Source organism: Staurois parvus, unplaced genomic scaffold (assembly GCF_062004578.1).
Source record: "Staurois parvus isolate SC_StPar_1 unplaced genomic scaffold, SC_StPar_1.0 ptg000105l, whole genome shotgun sequence".
NCBI classification, from domain to species: domain Eukaryota; kingdom Metazoa; phylum Chordata; class Amphibia; order Anura; family Ranidae; genus Staurois; species Staurois parvus.
The window spans coordinates 4,163,496-4,182,160 of NW_028317901.1; the positions used below are offsets into that span (position 1 = coordinate 4,163,496).

Here is an 18,665-nt window from a genome sequence, read left to right on the forward strand (position 1 = left end):
TTTTTTTTTTTTTTTCTTTTCAGTGTGTTTGGATCATTGTCCATCTGTACTGTGAAGCGCCGTCCAATCAACTTTGCTTCATTTGGTTGAATCTGGGCTGACAGTATATCTCTTAACACTGCAGAATTCATCCGGCTGCTTCTGTCTTCTGTTACATCATCAATAAACACCAATGACCCAGTGCCACTGGAAGCCATGCATGCCCATGCCATCAGACTGCCTCCACCATGTTTTACAGATGATGTTGTGTGCTTTGGATCATGAGCTGTTCCAAGCCTCCTCCATACTTTTTTCATACCGTCATTCTGGTAGATTAATTTTAGTTTCTTCCGTCCAAAGAATGCTTTTCCAGAACTGGTCTGGCTTTTTTAGATGTTTTTTTGGCAAAGTCTAATCTGCCTTTTCTATTCTTCAGGCTTATGAATGGTTCGCACCTTGAGGTGAACCCTCTGTATTTGCTCTTGTGAAGTCTTCTCTTGATTGTAGACTTTGACAATGATGCGCCCACCTTCTGGAGAGTGTCCTTCACTTGTCTGGATGTTGTGAATGGGTTTTTCTTTACCATAGAGAGGATCCTGCGATCATCCACCACTGTTGTCTTCTGTGGACATCCATGTCTTTTTATGTTGCTGAGCTCACCAGTGCGTTCTTCTTTCCTCAAATGTACCAAACTGTTGATTTGGCCACTCCTAATGTTGCTCCTATCTCTCTGATGGATTTGTTTTTAGTTTTTGAAGCCTTACAATGGCCTGCTTTACTTGCATGGACAGCTCCTTTGAAAGCATGATGTAGGTTCACAGCAAAAGATTCCAAATGCAAATACCACAATTAGAGTCAACTCCAGACCCTTTACCTGCTTAATTGATGAAGAAATAACGGAGTAGCCCACACCTGGCCATGAAACAGCTTTTGATTCAATTGTCCAATTACTTTTGGTCCCTTGAAAAAAGGGGGGGGTGGCTACTCTTAAGAGCTGTAGTTCCTAAACCCTTCCTCCAATTTGGATGTACATACCCTCAAATTAAACCTGAGAGTGTGCATGTTCAGTCCATATCCATTATATAACTATAGCATGAATATGTTTTGGTAAATACCTGAAAAAAACTAAAATTGTGCCGGTGTCCAAATATATATGGACATAACTGTATCTACAGCCCTTGGTATGGTAGCATGATCAATTAGTTTTAGATAAAATAATAAAGAATGTAGACTATATATTTGGCACTCAGCTTATTTTTTTTTTGTTTTATCACCCCCTGTGGTCTAAATGGCAAAGTTATTTTAGATGATGAATAATTATGGTAAAAAATATCAATGTAGATTGTAAAATTTCCTTTACATTGGCGATCAGTGGGAAAAGACTCCCCAACACAGAGCTAAAAAAATTGAGGTCAGTAGTTTCTTGCCTGAGAGACTAGAGAAGAGGATGGCTGGCCCTAACATGATTTTTGCTGGAACTAGCTCAGGTAGGTAATCAATCTGCCACTGATAAAATGGTCAAGAAACTGCTAGCTACCTCTGGTGGAACCCTGTTTGAGAAACAATGTTGTGGAAGAAAATTACTGCTTAGTGTGCAGAAAGATGCTACTGGAAAGATTAAGGTTGACACCACCTGAAAAGTAAGGAGTTTAGCAATATTTCACTGTGCTGCTTTATGTAGTTCCCTTAATGTTTTTATTGCCTTCTTTATCTAGGCCCAAACTACTGTATAACAGAGGTGGAGAATGGTGGATCCTTGGGCAGTAAGAAGGGAGTAAACCTTCCAGGTGCTGCTGTAGACCTGCCTGCTGTGTCTACGAAAGACGTTCAGGACCTTCAGTTTGGAGTACAACAGGGAGTGGACATGGTGTTTGCTTCCTTCATTCGCAAGGCAGCTGATGTGCAAGCTGTAAGAGACGTTCTCGGGGAGAAAGGAAAGAATATCAAAATTATCAGCAAGATTGAGAACCATGAAGGAGTACGCAGGTAGGAATGACTGCTGGATAGATGACTACTGAAGGGGAAGGGTGTGTGCCTGAGTATTGTACAGTTATGATTTACCTATGTACACTTTTGAAGTCTTCCAGGGCCTTTATCATAAATTCTGCTTTTCCAAGGACTGTAGTAATTTTATTTCTTCTTGTTTTGTGTCTTAAAGTAGTTCTAAAGGTTTAGGGCCAGTTCACACTACATGCGTTTTTAGTGTGCTTTTTTTCTGCATCTGAAAAGCACAGAAAGTAGGCTATATGGTTGTCAGTGTCATGGTTCACATCAGTGCTTGCAGTGCTTTCCAGTTGCAGAAAAAAAGTATAACAAGCTGCATTTTTTTCCTGCATAGAACTGCACTGAAATGCAGTAAAACGCTTAAAAAACACAGCGGAATGCACCAAAAACACGCTGGAACACATCCCTATTTAGATTGAAGAAAGAGAGAGAAAATAATTAACTGTAAAGCATCAAAAACGCACCGGAATGCCCTACAAACGTGGCAAAAATGCACATGCAGAAAATCATCCGGAATGCATCTGGACTGCATTTCTATAGTGTGAACCAGCCATTAAGGGTTTTTTTCACTTTGATGCCTTCTCTGCATTAGTGTGAAAACCTTCTGTACTGAGGATCCAGCCCCCCTTAACTTTACTGAGTCCGATCTCAATCCAGCACTCTGCCTGAGAGCGGCGGCTCTCTCCCTCCTCACAGGGCAGATTGATAGCGGCTCCTATTGCTGTCAATCAAATTCTGTGGTGGGGATGGGGCTGAGCTACACTGTCTGCTCAGCATTGGGCCTGCATGAGTGCCCCTACAGGAAGCAGCTTCCCATGGTGCCACTTGATGAAGAGATGGAGCCAGGAGTACTGGTGGGGAACTGAAGAGGAGGATCAGGGCTGATGTGAACAAAACTATTGCACAGCCTAGGTAAATATGACATTATTAGGAAAAAACAAAAAAGTTTACACTCACTTTTTAAAGGATAAATTCACCGTTGGAACATGTTACATTTTTACGGTGGAGCATGTAACATTTTCCCATAGCTGCATCCGTGCCCACCACCCCCTCTCCCTCTGACAGGTAGAACGGGAGTCTCCCCGTACTAGCTGTCAAATTTGAAAACCACGTGGCCGTGCAGGGCAGTTCTGTGAATGAGTGCCTACAAGTCCCGGCAACCTTTAGTGGCTATCGGCTTGTAGTTGTCAATGAACTACCACATCGCTGTGGAGCCCCATGGTAGTTCATTGAAGCTTCCTCTCAGAATATCTGCTTGACTGTATATCCCATATGGCGAGCAGATATTCTGACAGGTCTGCATGGCATCAGCGATCTACTGATCACTGGTGCAATGCTTTAGAGGCTCTTTTTGGACAAAAATAATAAATGCACTTTTTTTTTTTTTTTACCTGCAAAAAATGTGTATTTATTCTTTTTTGTCCAAGAGGTGAACTTATCCTTTTTAAGCTGTGTATGTAATGAGGGGAATTTACCAAAACTGGAGCAGCCATATTCAGGAGCAGCAGAGATATACTTGGTTTGTTCTGCAATTAAAGCTTTTTTACCTACTTGCTAGCGCACTTCTTCAGAGGCCTTGCATCTGCAGCTCAATCTGCAATCTTGGCATGCCTTTTTCATGAGATGTCATCCCAGATAGGTCAGTCGAGGTGGTCGAAGAAGCGAGACCCCGGAAAAAGACTGGGAGAGAGCTTGTGGGCATCATTTTGCTGAGTGTAGGAAAGCATTGTTTGTTTGTGGTTTTTTTTGTTTTTTTTCCCAAGCTTTAAATGCTTAGCATTTTGCACCTTATAAAATGATCCACTTACTTCTCTATATCTTAATGAGGTATAAACTGGTAAATTCTGTCTTTGCGCTTCTATTTTAGATTTGATGAAATTCTAGAAGCCAGTGACGGTATCATGGTGGCCCGTGGTGACCTTGGTATTGAGATCCCAGCAGAAAAAGTCTTCCTTGCCCAGAAGATGATGATTGGTCGTTGTAACCGTGCAGGGAAGCCTGTGATATGTGCGACACAGGTAGTATTCCTAACTTTTTTTTCTTTTGCAATTTGTATGAAACAGATAACTTTTTTTTTTTTTTTTTACAGATTCTTAAGACCTTGGTAACTTTTTTTTTTTTTTTTTCTCTTTACAGATGTTGGAGAGCATGATCAAAAAGCCACGCCCAACCCGTGCTGAGGGCAGTGATGTTGCCAATGCAGTACTGGATGGGGCAGACTGTATAATGCTTTCTGGTGAGACTGCTAAGGGAGACTATCCACTGGAGGCAGTACGCATGCAGCATGATGTAAGTATTCTCAAGCAACAGGCCACTTTCTGCCACTACATACACACATCAGCTCTTCTAGGGACCTGCATTGCCACATTAGTTGATCAGCTAGAAATTTCCTCATTACAGACAATCAGAATACAGTGGATTCATAGTCATTAAACTGAGCAGATAGGTACTGTAGTCCTATGTGTTTTTAGTCCTAATGTGTTTTTTACTTGGTTGGGTAAGAACATCACATACAGCTTTTTATCTTGTTTACATGAACATAACAGTTTAGACTGAGTGTATTTGTGGTTGGTGTGTGTGCGTGTGTGTATTTATATACCCGTTAATATATAACCCACAAAAGCGTGCAGTGTGCTGTATTGCGTCTTTAGATAAGGTTGTTGTGGCATGTGCTGTCGCTCTGCTGTCTGCTATAGCTTGCTGAAGGCTTTGCGCAGCTTTTAGATAGGCAGTAAGTAAAGACCCCATTTAATGAGCACTTGAAAATTCAGCTCCTTTTCTGCGCTTCCTTCCTCCTTGCCTCCCCTATCTTCTCTACTTCACTGAAGGCCGGTGATGGCATGCTATTTGCCAGCTCACACTTTTACCATGTGTCTGAGGACTGACTCCGGCAAGGCTTGTCTCTTTTAGTGCTGTTGGAAAGGAGTCCTGACTGCTCCTGGTATTTGGACAGTTGGCATGTTTTGATAACTGATGTGGGAGAGTGCTGACTGAGACAAGTCATATTACTCATGCACCAACCGTGCGTACACATCTGCTTCTACTTGTATTACTGGTATGCACGTTCATCCGGGAAGTATTCTTTTAAAGTCTTCACATGTGCTTCAATTAAAAAAAATGGCCTATTTTTGTAGTTTTATGAGTATAGTGAACTCATTTTTTGTTTCTAAATATATAAAAATTATATATATATATATATATATATATATATATATATATATAATTTTTTTTTTTTTTTTTTTTACGTCAGACTACTGTTAACAGACTTAACTGATTAGACTTAACTGATTTGCAAATCTGATGAATTGAGACTTGGTATTCAGTTTGCCTAAATATATTAATGCAGACCTGAAAAGCATAACACATATGATTCGGGATCATCTGAATTGCTGGAATCTTTACACATCTGACACCTCTTCTTTATCAGGAAATTCAGCATATTACCAGTTTTGGTTTACCTGAGTGACGTTTATTCACAAAGAAAGTAAAGCATGTTCACTTTGCAATTTGAATTTAGCTTTGTGAATGAGGTGAAGTTAAATGACAATGCACATTGCAAAGTATACCTAATTATGTGCAAAAAAAATAGGATTGTTACTTTCACCTCATTTACTAAGCTAAGGGGAAATGTAACCTTGCAAAGTGAACATGCTCCAGTCTTTTAATAAACCAACCCCACTGTTCTAATGCAAGTCTGTATAATCTTCACTGCAATTAACAAATCCAGACAGTCTCCATTCATAAGTTGAATGATTCCCCCCACATTGGAGAAGTTTACATGAATATATTTGACCAAATACAAGTGTGGTTCACCAGTTTGTCTGATTTGCAAGTCAATTTGTTTGTCCCAGTTACTTATTTTTTTTCTCCTCTCAGTCACATTAGTAGCTCTTGTTAAAAAAGCAGAGATGCAATATATACAGGCACAATCTGTATCACCTAGAGTGATATTCTTTACTGCTTGGCGGATTAATTCATTAAACAGCCCTTGGTATTTTAGTTTATTCTTTTTTTTTAATATGCTTGCCATCTAGCATGTGCAAATATTTAAATGTAATGACTGGCCGTGGATTGTAGCAAATTTGTATATAAATTTTATGCTACTCCCAGATTTAGTTAAATGTGCAATTTAATATCTTGTACATGGATCATTTAAACCATAATGCCTTCATTTTCATGCTGTATGAAATAGAACATCTTGACCTAACAAATTAATCTGTTTTGACTCTTAAGGTCTACCAGCTTTGATCAGGATAAATGCTGGTTGTACATGTTAATTCTCTGGAGTCCAGGCGATCTATCCTAAATTAAATATGTTTGTTTGTCTAACCACAAAACTACCTGAAACTCACAGTGCGCACATGCAGGTTTGTGTGTAAATGGACCATACGTGCACTTCAGTGATTGCAAAGCAAGGTATTGTTCTGCATTGTGTCATCCCCTCACCTCTCCTGACATATGCTCTGCTGCCTGACCTTTCTTTGCTGGGTTAGAGAAGTGGCAGTGTGTTGCATGGTGTTGCCTGGAGTGTCATTCCACTACACAGCAGTTGTCTATGTAATAGAGGTGACTGTACAAACTCCAAAAAGGGTTGTATCCTTACGCCCACCCCCTAGTTCTTGTCTTGGTGACACTGTTGAGAGTGGGAGAAGATATCATAAATGAGGACAAGGTCAGCAATAAAAATGTGAGGGATTTTAACCTTTCTGTAGTCCTATTAAAAGGTCTATTTGTAAGAGTTTTCAAAAAAATTATATATATGTCATCTTAAGGAGAGTTCTTCCCCTTTTACTTAAAAGAAACGTATGGCCAAAGCTTTTTTGGCCATACTTTTCTTCTTCTTTCTTCTTTCTTTCTTCTATTTTTGTACTCCTGTGACCCACAATCAGCTGACAGAGGGCTGCTGAGAGCCAAAGCAGCCGCTTCAGTGAGAGCTGAAAGGGCAGAGTAGAGAGCAGTGTGACTGTCACCGCTCTCTGCTCAGAGTTGACTGAGAAGTGAGCAATCAGCGGTCATTGATTGCTCAGTTCACGGGCTTAGAGCTGGCAGGGAACAACTGCAGATAGATAGATATATAATTTTTTTTTTTTTCAATTAGCACACTTCTACTGTTAAAATATTGGTTAATGCCAGACTCTGTCAACTCTAGCCTAGTCAATGTATTTTCATTATTAAAGTATGATGAAAATGTATTTTAACAATTTCTGCATGCAGAATTTACATGAATAATCCTTAAAGGATAAGTTCACATTTTGTAACATGTTCCACCCATATTCATGGTTTAATATGTAACAAATTAACTGGCCTCTGCTTTCCCCCAATCCCCCGTTTTGACAGCAGAGATATTCTCCCCCCGCTGGCTTTCACAGTCAGAAAAAAACATTCATTCATAGTATGTGAATGTGGAAACTACAAGTTCTGACAGTCTTTGCGGCTGTCGGCTTGTACTTCTCAATGAACTACCAGAGCGTGTTGAGCTCTCTAGGTAGTTAATTGAACTTCCTGTCATTGTGTAACTGGCCGTATCGGAGGTATGGGCAGGCAGATACAGAGACCGTTTGCAGGACCATGGCATTACACCTACGATCTGCTGATCATGGGTGCAATGCTTTACAAGCTCCTAACAAAGATATAATAAAAATGTACCTGCAAAAAAAAAGTGCGTTTTTTATTATTTATGTAAAAGTAAACATATCATTTAATCTCTATGGTAACTCTGTAGTTCTATCCCCTTCTAGATGGGTTTCAAAGTCTACGGTTACATTATTCTCTTTAATCTATACTGACCCCTGTTCTATATGTTAAATAGGAATTTCAGGTATGGATAATTTACAAATCATTATTGGTCCAGCAAAGAGCAATGTAATTATGTATATGCCGTACCTGGCCGATCCCTCTGAAAGCTGGAAATCACTGAAGTAGACACCCCTACTCCAGTGAGCTTCACTTGCTTCCCAGTCCTGTGCTGAGCGCCTTGGATGAGATGGCGAATATGATGTCACCACCCTGTTAAATTAGACCGCTTTGCATTCATTCAGTAAATGCAAAGCAAAAAGTAGTACCTTGAAAATGTTTTTGGGTTAGTTAGCACTTACAGTGTGAACAAAGTGGGAAAAACAATTGTCCACATTAATCTGATACAGCATCTCTATATATCAAACATTTATACACTGCATGATGGAAAAGTAGTTGTTTTGCACTAGATAAAGCTTGACTGTAGTCAGTGCATTTTATGCTACAGTTTTGTCATATACATGTTTTAAGCATTCAGTCACCCTACATTACATGTAGCTGGCATTTCCTATGATTTTGTAATACCTCTTAATAGGTATTTTTTCACATGACTAAAAAGCTTTTGTCTGGACCATATGTTCAGTTCCACAGCCACACTTTTTATTTAGTAACTCCAATAGACATTATTTACTGGAGGTTTATAGATTTGATGGAAAGTTGGTAGAAATCTTCTATTCTGATGGTATAGCTAAAACAGTATCACATATATTCTCAGTACACAAATAGCTTTATGGGTTGTTCATGTCCAAAGTCTTCAGGCTGCATTGAAAACATCCATTAGGTGAGACATTTTTCAATCAAGAAGTAATGTAGTTTGCATACTTTGTTGGGTTCTCGGAGTTGTCATCGCATGCTAGAAGTCTTATCAACAGTACGTATCACCAACTTTGTTGTATCGGTGTTTAGATATCATCTTTACAGCAGCCTGATGATTTCTAGTGTCTGTCCTGCTTCTCTTCCTTTTCATCTCCTACTCCTCTAGTTTTTCTTTCCTTTAACCCAAGTTCTTCCTAATCTTTCACACTAACATTTTGGCTTGTGGTTACTGGTGCAGAGAATCACTCTGCTTTATTTTCTTTCTTTTGTTATATGTCCCTTTCTCCCCTTGTCCTCCTGTCCCTTGCCCTGGTTCCTTTTCTCCTTTCCTTCGGCTCACAGATTGCTCTGGAGGCCGAGGCTGCTGTTTTCCACCGCCAGCTCTTCGAGGAACTTTTTCGTCTCACGGTTAACTCCAGGCATCCTGCGGAAGCAATGGCTGTAGGCGCAGTGGAGGCATCTTTTAAATGTTTAGCAAAGGCGTTGATAGTTCTGACAGAGTCCGGCAGGTAGGGCTCTGTCCACTCCACTATCCCTTAGCTTCTAACATGCTGCAACGTCTCTGGTTACTCCATGGTTCAGGCAGGTTGCGAGTGTGAATGCTGAATGAGTGGTTTCAGGTGATAGGCTCTGTCATACAATGAAAAAATGTAGCCTGACTGATGTGAATGTCTCCCATCCCATCCTGTTTCCCCCCTCCCCATTCATTCCCTACTTCCCTGCACTGGGCATTTGCGGCACGGCTTATCCCATTACTGCTAGATCGCTCGTGAGGCAGAAGCAGCCATTTTCCACCGTCAGCTGTTTGAGGAGCTTCGACGTGTGTCCCCGCTGACCAGTGACCCAACAGAAGCGACTGCCGTTGGAGCAGTTGAGGCATCTTTCAAATGCTGTAGTGGAGCCATCATCGTTCTTACCAAATCTGGCAGGTAGGAGGGGAATAAGCTCTGTAACAAAGCTGTGTATACTGTGCCTATTGGATCAGGAGTCTGGGAGGTAAATGTGTTACTAGACCAATTACTGACTTAATTAAAAGATTGCTGATTCCTGAGAACAACCCTCTTGACTGAGAAGGGATTAACAGAGGAAACAGGTCATGATGGTTTGTGTTTAGTACTCTGGACAGCTGAAGTTGCTGCTCTTATTTCATATGACCTTTTCTCTTGTGGATCCTTCACTCTGTGACCTTTCTTTGCAGGTATTTATAGCTGTTACCAGCGGCTTTCTATTACAGGGTCACATAGAAAATCACTTTTCTTTTGGCACGTTCTGTCCTTGAGATACCTAATAGAAACATTTTTTTTTCTAATATGTGTGGTTTGGTTAATATTGTTTTATATTTTAAAGTATTATCATACCCTTAAAATAATTATGTGATAGAATCACTTTCAAGCTTTCAGAAACTGTTTTTCTTCTCAGAGCCATATATTCAGATTCTCCTGTAAACTACACATACCTCTGTAGGGTGGCTACACTGCCTTGTGAGGTCTCCCTAGAGCTGCCTTGTAGCCACCATTATGTGCATGTTCTAAGCTGGGAATGCAGCCTCACATGAACATGCAGGACACAGACCACCTCTAAAGTAACTTGATGTCTTCTCTGCCCATCAACCCTTAGATTTGATAGCCGCACTGGAATAAGCTGGCAAATAATTTTCTGCTGCTCTTTCATTGCAGGAATGCAAAGATGGAAGGATCAGCAGAAAAGTGAGGGAGGTTATTGTTTACTTTAATGCCCATAAAGGACAAGTATGGCCAAATCTCTTTTGGCTATACTTTTTCCTGTGGGTCACCAGAGTGCACTTTGTTCTACACTCCTTTTTTTTTTTAACCTGTTTTCAGCCAATAGTTGGCTAAAACTTGCTGATGTCACTCAGCTGGTCCAGGCTCAGAAAAGATCCCGACTTTACAGTTGGGATCCACCGGGATGCCTGGACCAGCAGTTGGCTCAGCCTTTCAGCGAGCCACAGGGAGACTGAGCCAGCTTCTCCTGCTTCTTCCACAGCTCAGCGCTCCACTGAGTGCTGGAGGGGCAGAGAGCTGGTGATTGACAGTCACTGCTCTCTGAAGACCAAGAGCTGAGCAATCAGCCATGTTTGATCACTCAGTTCTCTGTTTTAGAGGCAGCGGGGGACAGATGCAGTATGGATTGATGCTGCATCCACCTAGGTTTGTATGATGATTGTTTTTGTGTTTTTTTGTTTTTTTTTCATTCTGGAATGTCTCTTTTAAAGTAAACCTGAAGGTATTTGGTTCTCATGTCCTACTGATTCACTATCCTTTCCTTTTTTGAGATAAAAGCCTGCTGCAGGATCATAGGCTAGGGTTGTCACCAAAGGTATTTTGGGGTAATTTTTAGTATATTTGAACATGTAGAAAAAAGTCACTGGAGAAAAAGTCAGAACCCAGGTAGGTCAAGAAAATGGGGTCTCCCTTTATTCAATCGCATAGCAGAGCAATACAAAGCAGAATGTTTCCCTAGTAAAGCACACACAGTTAACCCTTTGATAGCTCCAGATGTTAACCCCTTCCTGCCCAGTGTCAGTACTTTTAATTAGCACTGATGACTGTATTAGTGTCATTGGGATGTCAGTGGCAGTTGGTCAGTTCCCCCCCCAGTGTCAGAATGACTGCCGCACTCCCGCTATAAGTCACTGATCACCGCCATTACTAGTATAAAATTTTTTTAAAAAAATTCTAGTATACTGCCATTTGTAGATGATATAACTTTCACGTAAACCAATACATTTTACATTTATTTTTTCAGCAAAGACATGTAGCAGAATACATTTTGGCCGAAATTCATGACTAAATTTTATTTTTTTATTTTTTACTGGATATGTTTTATAGAAAAAAGTCAAAACTATTGAGTTTTGTTTTTTTTCAAAATTGTTGGTCTTTTTTTTTTGTTTATAGCACAAAAAATAAAAAACAGAGGCGATCAAATACCATCGGAAAAAAAAAAAGGACAGCAATTTAATTTGGGTACAGCGTTGCATGACCACGCAATCGTCGGTCAAAGTAACACAGCGCTGTATCGCAAAAAATGGCCTGGTCGGGAAAGGGGGTAAATCCTCTGGAGGGCAGGTGGTTAATGAAGGAAGACCTCATTTTGTTGACCTACCTGGGTGCTGACTTTTTCTCCAGTGCATTGTGTCATGTAGAGGCATTGAAAGGCTCATAATGTGAGCACCGGGTCTGGAGCCATGGATTGAGAACATTACTCCTGTTCCCATGTAGAAAAAAGTGCGGAGAGTATGAAGGCTGCCATTGCTAAACTCATTTGAAAATGCTTGCTGCCGGGCTTCAGTGCTTTGCATTTCTGAACATAGAATAATTATGCAAGGCACGAGTTTACTCTTTTCTAGCTTGTTCTATGTCAGACAGAGACTATATTGAGGCTACAGGCTGGCAGGAAAGGAACATTTGTCAGCAGTGACAGCCTTGGTACTAGTACAGGTTTCTCTTGGCCCCTTTTTTACATCTAAGCAATATATGTGCATGATATAGTGCACAGGTGCAAACTGAAGGCAGAAAGCGTTTTCAGTGATGCCTGTTTCTATACTAGTATGTAAAGTACCCATCAAAATGTTTTTGTGATTCTGTCACTCAAAGATGTCAGCTGCTCTACATTCATGTCTGCCTAGCTGCAGAAGCAGTCTTGGGTGGTCAGCTCAGCATTTTGACTGTTAGTAGTTCTAAATACATCATGCTTTATTTGCCTGTAAAATTATGTGAATTTGTTTTTTTGAAGCAAAGGTGTAAAAGAAAGTATCAGAAATTGCTTACCTGTTAACTCTTCTTCCTCTTTGCTCTGATCCTCCCTGTATACATTTTCGAATGAATTGCTTTCTGAAGACTTTTGTTTTTCTCTATGGTCACGTGACTGCATTGAAGAATGTTTTAAAACAAAAATGTAGAAAACAATTTATTAAAAAATGTATACAGGGATAAGCAGAACGAAGGGGAGAGAAACATTTAACAGGTACGTTATTGTGATGACTTTTCTACTTTAAAGCTGATCTCCAGCTTTTGTTACACTTTACATAGTTTGTTTGGGCCAAGCTGGCCCAAACAGACTATGTCCCTCACGAACATGTGACCTCTAGATGTGATGTATAAACTGTATGTAGCTGTGGCTCCATACAGCACTGTTACTGGTGCGAGCTGAGACCTTCCTGTCTCATACCAGGAACACAATAGCATCTGTCTGAATGGAGCTCAGCCATTCATAGAAAGTGATGTATTTGATCATTGAATACAAAGCTTTATCTGATTGGATGAGTCAGAGGTTGTGACATCATGGGCCCGCCTCTCTGACTCAGCCAATCAGAGGAAACTGTATTCACTGATAGAACACATTGCTTTTTATGAATGGCTGAGTGCCGCTCAGACAGCCACTATTGTGTTCCGGGTATAGGATAGGAAGGTCTTGGCTCGCACCCGGAACACAGTGGTGTATGCTCTATGCAGCCTTGGCTGCATACAGTTTATACAGCACATCCAGTGGCCTCGCATGTTGGTGCGGGACATAATTTGTTTGGACCAGATGAACTATGTAAAGTGTAACAAATGCTGGAGATCGGCTTTAAAGTATAGTTCGATCTTTACCCCCACACCAAAAAAAAAAAGAAAAATTAATTCTCAATACCCTTTCTTAGGTCAGCCAGCATGCTGATTTTGTACACTTTTAAACTTCATATACAGATCCAGAGGCTATATAGCAGCATAACGCTGGCAGAGGCTGGTGGTCATTGGCTAGCTCTGTCATGTGACTGCTAGCCATTGCCAGCATTTTGCTGCTAAAAAGCCTCCAGGGCTGTGTACAGATTGATACATCAGTTTATTGATGTAGTGGGGAGTATGTTGAGAATTCATGATTTTTTTGGGGGGGTGTAAAGGTAGAAATACCCTTTAAGTTCACAATGACAAAAAATGCTTTGTCATGAAAAATGAATATGACCACAGCATTAATAGGATGTAAGTCAGTGGTCTATTGTAAAAACAAGGACCAATTCAGACTATTACCCTAATGTATATCGAAAATGCATGTATTACTGTAATTTTTGAAAGTAAGTCTAATGCCCTTTTTGAATGGCACCTGGTCAGTGCACAGCAATGTATGTTCAGTTTTAGAATACAATCCACAGATCTCTGCATTCTGGTACACTGTCTTTTAAAACCTAATAGTGTGCCTATCAAAATGAAGGGGCTGCCCTACTGAAACATGCGTTACTGTAACAGACTCTGTTCATACTGTCTGAAATGGGCTTTTAGACAACAGGGTTTACAAGCAATGTTTCTTTTACAGGGTTAATTGCTATATTCAGCATTCTGTATAGTGTGCTGTTTATTTTATGTGTTAACGCCGGCTTTTTGCAGATCTGCACACCTGGTATCCAGGTATAGGCCACGTGCTCCAATCATAGCTGTGACTCGTAATGGGCAGACAGCCCGTCAAGCACATCTGTACCGTGGTATCTTCCCTGTACTATACAAGGAGCCAGTGCATCAGGCCTGGGCAGAGGATGTGGACCGCAGGGTGAACTTCGCCATGGATATTGGTAAGTCAGGGAACAAAATAAAATCACAGTTGCGCCATAAATAAAAATAGTGGGGGGGTGAAAATATTGTTAAACAATTTTTAGTAACTTTGCCTTGACTTACACACATGCCTTTTCTAATGCATTGAATTGCACAACAGGTTTAATAACATAGTTTTCTATGTTTGCCATTCACATATATGCGGTCCAGCTGCAGTGCGTTTTTTTGTTTTTCTTTAAGAGGGTCCTGTGCGATTCTTAGAGCGGTGGGGGTGCGACTTCTAGCCTGATTCACTTTAACAATTCACTTTAGAATCACACCTGCACTGCATGAACAAAATTGCACCTCATTCGGCCATCAAAATCATACCGTATATATGTGAACCTAGGCTGAGAGTGTTGAAGCCAGATGGTAGACCTAACAGCCAGGCAATAAGTACAGCAATTATCTCAAAGGTTCTGTTGAAAAAGGTTAACCTGATAAGTGTTCAGCTAAATTTCTGCTTTTGGATAATACATAGCTTTCAATGAGCAGGCTTACTGGCGGTGCTATTTATTAAAGATATATTAAGATGTTGCTATTGGTGGCTGATGGTTTAATTTTTCAGAAATTAAAAGATAAAAACAAAGTATTTGGTTGGTCACAATGGACAACTTTTTTTTTTCTTTTATAATTATCCCAAGTTTATTATTATTATACAGGATTTATATAGCGCCAAAGGTTTGCTCAGCAGTTTACAATATAAGGGGAGACAATACAGCAACAATAAAGTTCAATACAAGAGGGATAGGAGGGCCCTGCTCCTTGGAGCTTACAATCTAGGAGGTAGTAGAAGTGAAGAACTATTGTGTAGTCCTGCAAAGCCAGAAGCAGAACATGCATATATAATGCGCACACATTTGCCCCTTGTATAGTGGTAATTTAAAATATTCAATTTTGGTACACCCCTGTCTCTTATACCCAAACAAACGGTGTACTCAAGCCCCAGTTCATATATATGCAAATTGGATGTGTTTTGAAATGCTTCCAATTCCCATGACATGTGAATCAAACCGGCTTTCTACTGAGTGGGCCAGCCGCATTGCGTTTTTAAAGAGCAGGGTCCGATTTTTAATCAGCTTCAGTCGCAATTTCAAGTGTCAGAAATTCATGCCTGAACTGCTGAACAAAACCGCCCCTGCACATATGTGAACTCGGGATAAAAAAAAATATTTGAGGGTACCACTAATGTAATCTGTGTCGGCACAGGTAATAGGCTAGAACTGCATCCAGATTTAGTTGGGGTTGGTGCCAGTTTATGTTTGTGTATGTACATATCTGCATTCAGTGTTCTTTTGTCATTTTAGGTAAAGCCCGTGGTTTCTTCAAGACTGGCGATTGTGCCATCGTTCTAACTGGCTGGCAGCCAGGATCCGGTTTCACCAACACTATGCGTGTGGTACCAGTTCCTTAAAGTTGATCATCTTCCTGCAGCTCTCGTTCACCTCACTCCTTTATCTGCACTTAGAACGGTTTTGCCCTTTACATAAGCACACTTGTGGCTGCACCTGTAAATCCCATCTTCTATGTGCGGGACAGAGGCGTTAAGTGTGTGTGTGTACATAGCACTGTTCTGCTGCTCGTCACACTCCCTCCCTAATAGTCATTAGACTCCATATGTGCTGCTTACTCCTTAGGGAAACATTTTAGTGCTGTATGTGTTCACACTCCTCTCCTGCTGTCCCTCTATGGTGTTCAGTATGAGTATCCTTTGTGTGTCTTCTCTGGGCAGCTGCGTAGATTGTGGTGTGGTTAGGGGAAGGTTCATCTCCTGCTGTGTAATCCACCAGTCAGCAGTGTGCTGAGTTTAGTGTTTAATAAAATCATGCTACTGAGCACTTCTGCCTCATATTTGTCATTTGTTGTATATACGACGTGTGAAATATTCCAAAAACCGATTGCAATTGTACAGTGGAGCTGCCCATGGAAATGTTCTGGGCTTTTTCAGTCCAACCAGCAAAACCTTTTGACAAACCTGATGCTGCATTAGTTATAGAATATCGGAACTTGTAATAGTGGCATCCTTGTGGTCATTATTAGTAATGCCTACAGCAAAACTGGTATGGTTTTACTTTCATCAAAAGCTAGCCACTTGGCTTCAGGCATTCTGTGACCAGACAGCCCCAGAGGTTTTCTTCATGCTTGAAAGTTTGCATTCCAGATGGGGGCCAGCTATTTATTGTAAGCAGGACACATATAATAGTTACACATATTAAAACCCTTCTTCTCTGGCATATGTATCACATTATTGTAAAGAGGGGCCTCAGCCACTTACTCTCCAGAGGATTTACCCGCCTTCCTGACCAGGCCATTTTTTTGTGTTCCGGCACTGCGTTAATTTAACTGACAATTGCGCGGTCATGCAACACTGCACCCAAATACAATTTATGTCCTTTTTTCCCACAAATAGAGCTTTATTTTGGTGGTATTTGATCACCTGTGAGGGTTTTATTTTTTGCGCTATAAACAAAAAAAGACTGTCAATTTCGAGGAAAAAAACTATATTTTTGACTTTTTGCTATTAAACATGTCCAGTAAAAAAAATTTAAAAATCAAATTTTGTCATAAATGTAGGGCAAAATGCTACGTCTTTACTAAAAAAAAATCCCAATATGTGTAAATTAATTGGTTTACATGAAAGTTATAGCGTTTACAAATGGCGGTATATATTAGGATGGATTTTTTTTTTTTTTATACTAGTAATGGCGGCAAGTTATAAATAACTTATAGCGGGACTGCGGCGGGCATTCTGAAACTGGGGGGAACTGACTTGGTGTCGCTGACATCCCCAGTAACACCAATACAGTGATCAGTGCTAATAAAAAGTACTGACACTGTACTAATGGCACTGGGCAGGACGGGGTTAACATGGGGCGATCACAGGGTTAACTGTGTGCTGTTTCACAGTAAGCTGTGTCTGTGCTTTACAGTGGAAGCACACTGCTTTGTATGACTCGCTGATCGCCATTACTAGTATAAAAAAAATTCCTGTGTGTGTATGTGTATATATGTGTATATATACGTGTGTGTGTGTATATGTATGTGTGTAATGAATACAGTATCTCCTAAACATGCACCATTTAGGAGATATTCTACAGAGCTGCAGCTGGTGACACCAATGCATGCGCTCTGAAGGAATAACATACCTGTGCCATTCCTTCAGAATTGTGTGATGTCATCAGCTGCTCAGTCATTCAAGTAGCTGCAGCCTGGGAACCCGGAAAGAACAGGTGAAGATGGAAGCTCTGTCGTGCTGCTGGAGTGCTTCGTTTTAGGGTAAGTTTCACATAATGTATTCGTATACAATGCATACTAGCACATTATGATATTACTTTGCAGGGTGAAACTTTTTTTTTTTTTTTTTTCTTGGGTATGGTTTATAGCAAAAAGTAAAAAAATGTTTTGTTTTATTTTTGTTTTTTTTTTTATTGTTTTCATTTATATAATAAAAAAAACCAAGGGTTGATCAAATATCTCCAAAAGAAAGCACTATTTGTGTGAAAAAAAAATTAATTTGGGTACAGTGTTGCATGAGTGTGCAAATGTAAGTTAAAGTAGTGCAGTGTCATAAAGGGGGGTAAATCTGCTGGAGGGCAAGTGGTTAAAGTAAACTTACAGTATAGTGGATTGCTAAAAATAACTATTGTTTGTATTACTATATATGCTGATGTTACAAGATGAAAGTGTATTTTATGACCACACTGTGCTTTTTTTTTTTTTTTTTTAAAGGCACAAAGGTAAATTTAAAGTACTACAGTCAGACTATAAACCAGTAGAACCATTAGTTAGGTACAGGGGTTAGACAAAAAAATTAAAACACTACATGATTTGCAATTGTGAAAGTGACAACATGTTTTACATTGACAGCAGAAGTAATGTAACATTCTTTTGCGTCTGCTGTGTGATGAGACACCTAGCTAACAAGTGGGAAGCCTCACTTTCGTCATTCACTGCATGCTCTGCAAGTAGTACGGAGTCATGTCAGAGATTACTGAGCTTCAAAGAGGGTAAACTGTTGGCACCTGCTTAGCTGGTGCCTCTGTGACTGAAGTTGCCAATTTATTTGCCATGTCGTGAGGTTTGGCATCAAAGGTTATGACAGCGTATACAGTTTCCGGGAAACCGTCGTCTGATAAGCATAAGTGCGGTCGACATTGTCAAGCAACCGAAAGAGACAAAAGGACATTGCACAGGATTGTGACCCAGAATAAGAAAACTGCTGCAAAAGTGACTGCAGAGCTCAATCTCAGTCCTGTTAGCCAAGTGTCTCATCACACAGCAGAAGCAAAAGAATGTTACATCACTACTGCTTTCACCCCTATTGATGAATAGCTAGGCCCAGCTCCACCCACAGCCCTTTAGATTGATAATACATTGCTCTTAAAGAAACTATGTAAAAATAATAAAAAAAAAAACCCAGCTCAGTAACTCCTAAAGCATGGTCTATCTGGGTATGTCTACCTCCCTAGCTGTGTTTGCTGTAAAAATAAT

General features: G+C 40.3%; 1 protein-coding gene across 3 annotated transcripts in view; it reads left to right on the forward strand.

Moving 5' to 3' along the window:
* PKM (pyruvate kinase M1/2) overlaps positions 1–16,012 on the forward strand; it is a 38,065-nt gene extending 22,053 nt beyond the window's left edge. For 2 of the 3 annotated variants that reach the window (XM_089671406.1, XM_089671407.1), the window contains exons 6-11: positions 1,695–1,965; positions 3,851–4,001; positions 4,120–4,272; positions 8,935–9,101; positions 13,974–14,155; positions 15,482–16,012. In XM_089671406.1, coding sequence (XP_089527532.1) covers positions 1,695–1,965; positions 3,851–4,001; positions 4,120–4,272; positions 8,935–9,101; positions 13,974–14,155; positions 15,482–15,588 — 1,031 coding nt within the window. In that variant the 3' untranslated portion in view covers positions 15,589–16,012. Of the gene's footprint in view, positions 1–1,694; positions 1,966–3,850; positions 4,002–4,119; positions 4,273–8,934; positions 9,102–9,354; positions 9,522–13,973; positions 14,156–15,481 lie in introns of all 3 variants that reach the window. The other variant, XM_089671408.1, reaches the window with a different exon arrangement.
* Positions 16,013–18,665: the final 2,653 nt, after the last annotated feature.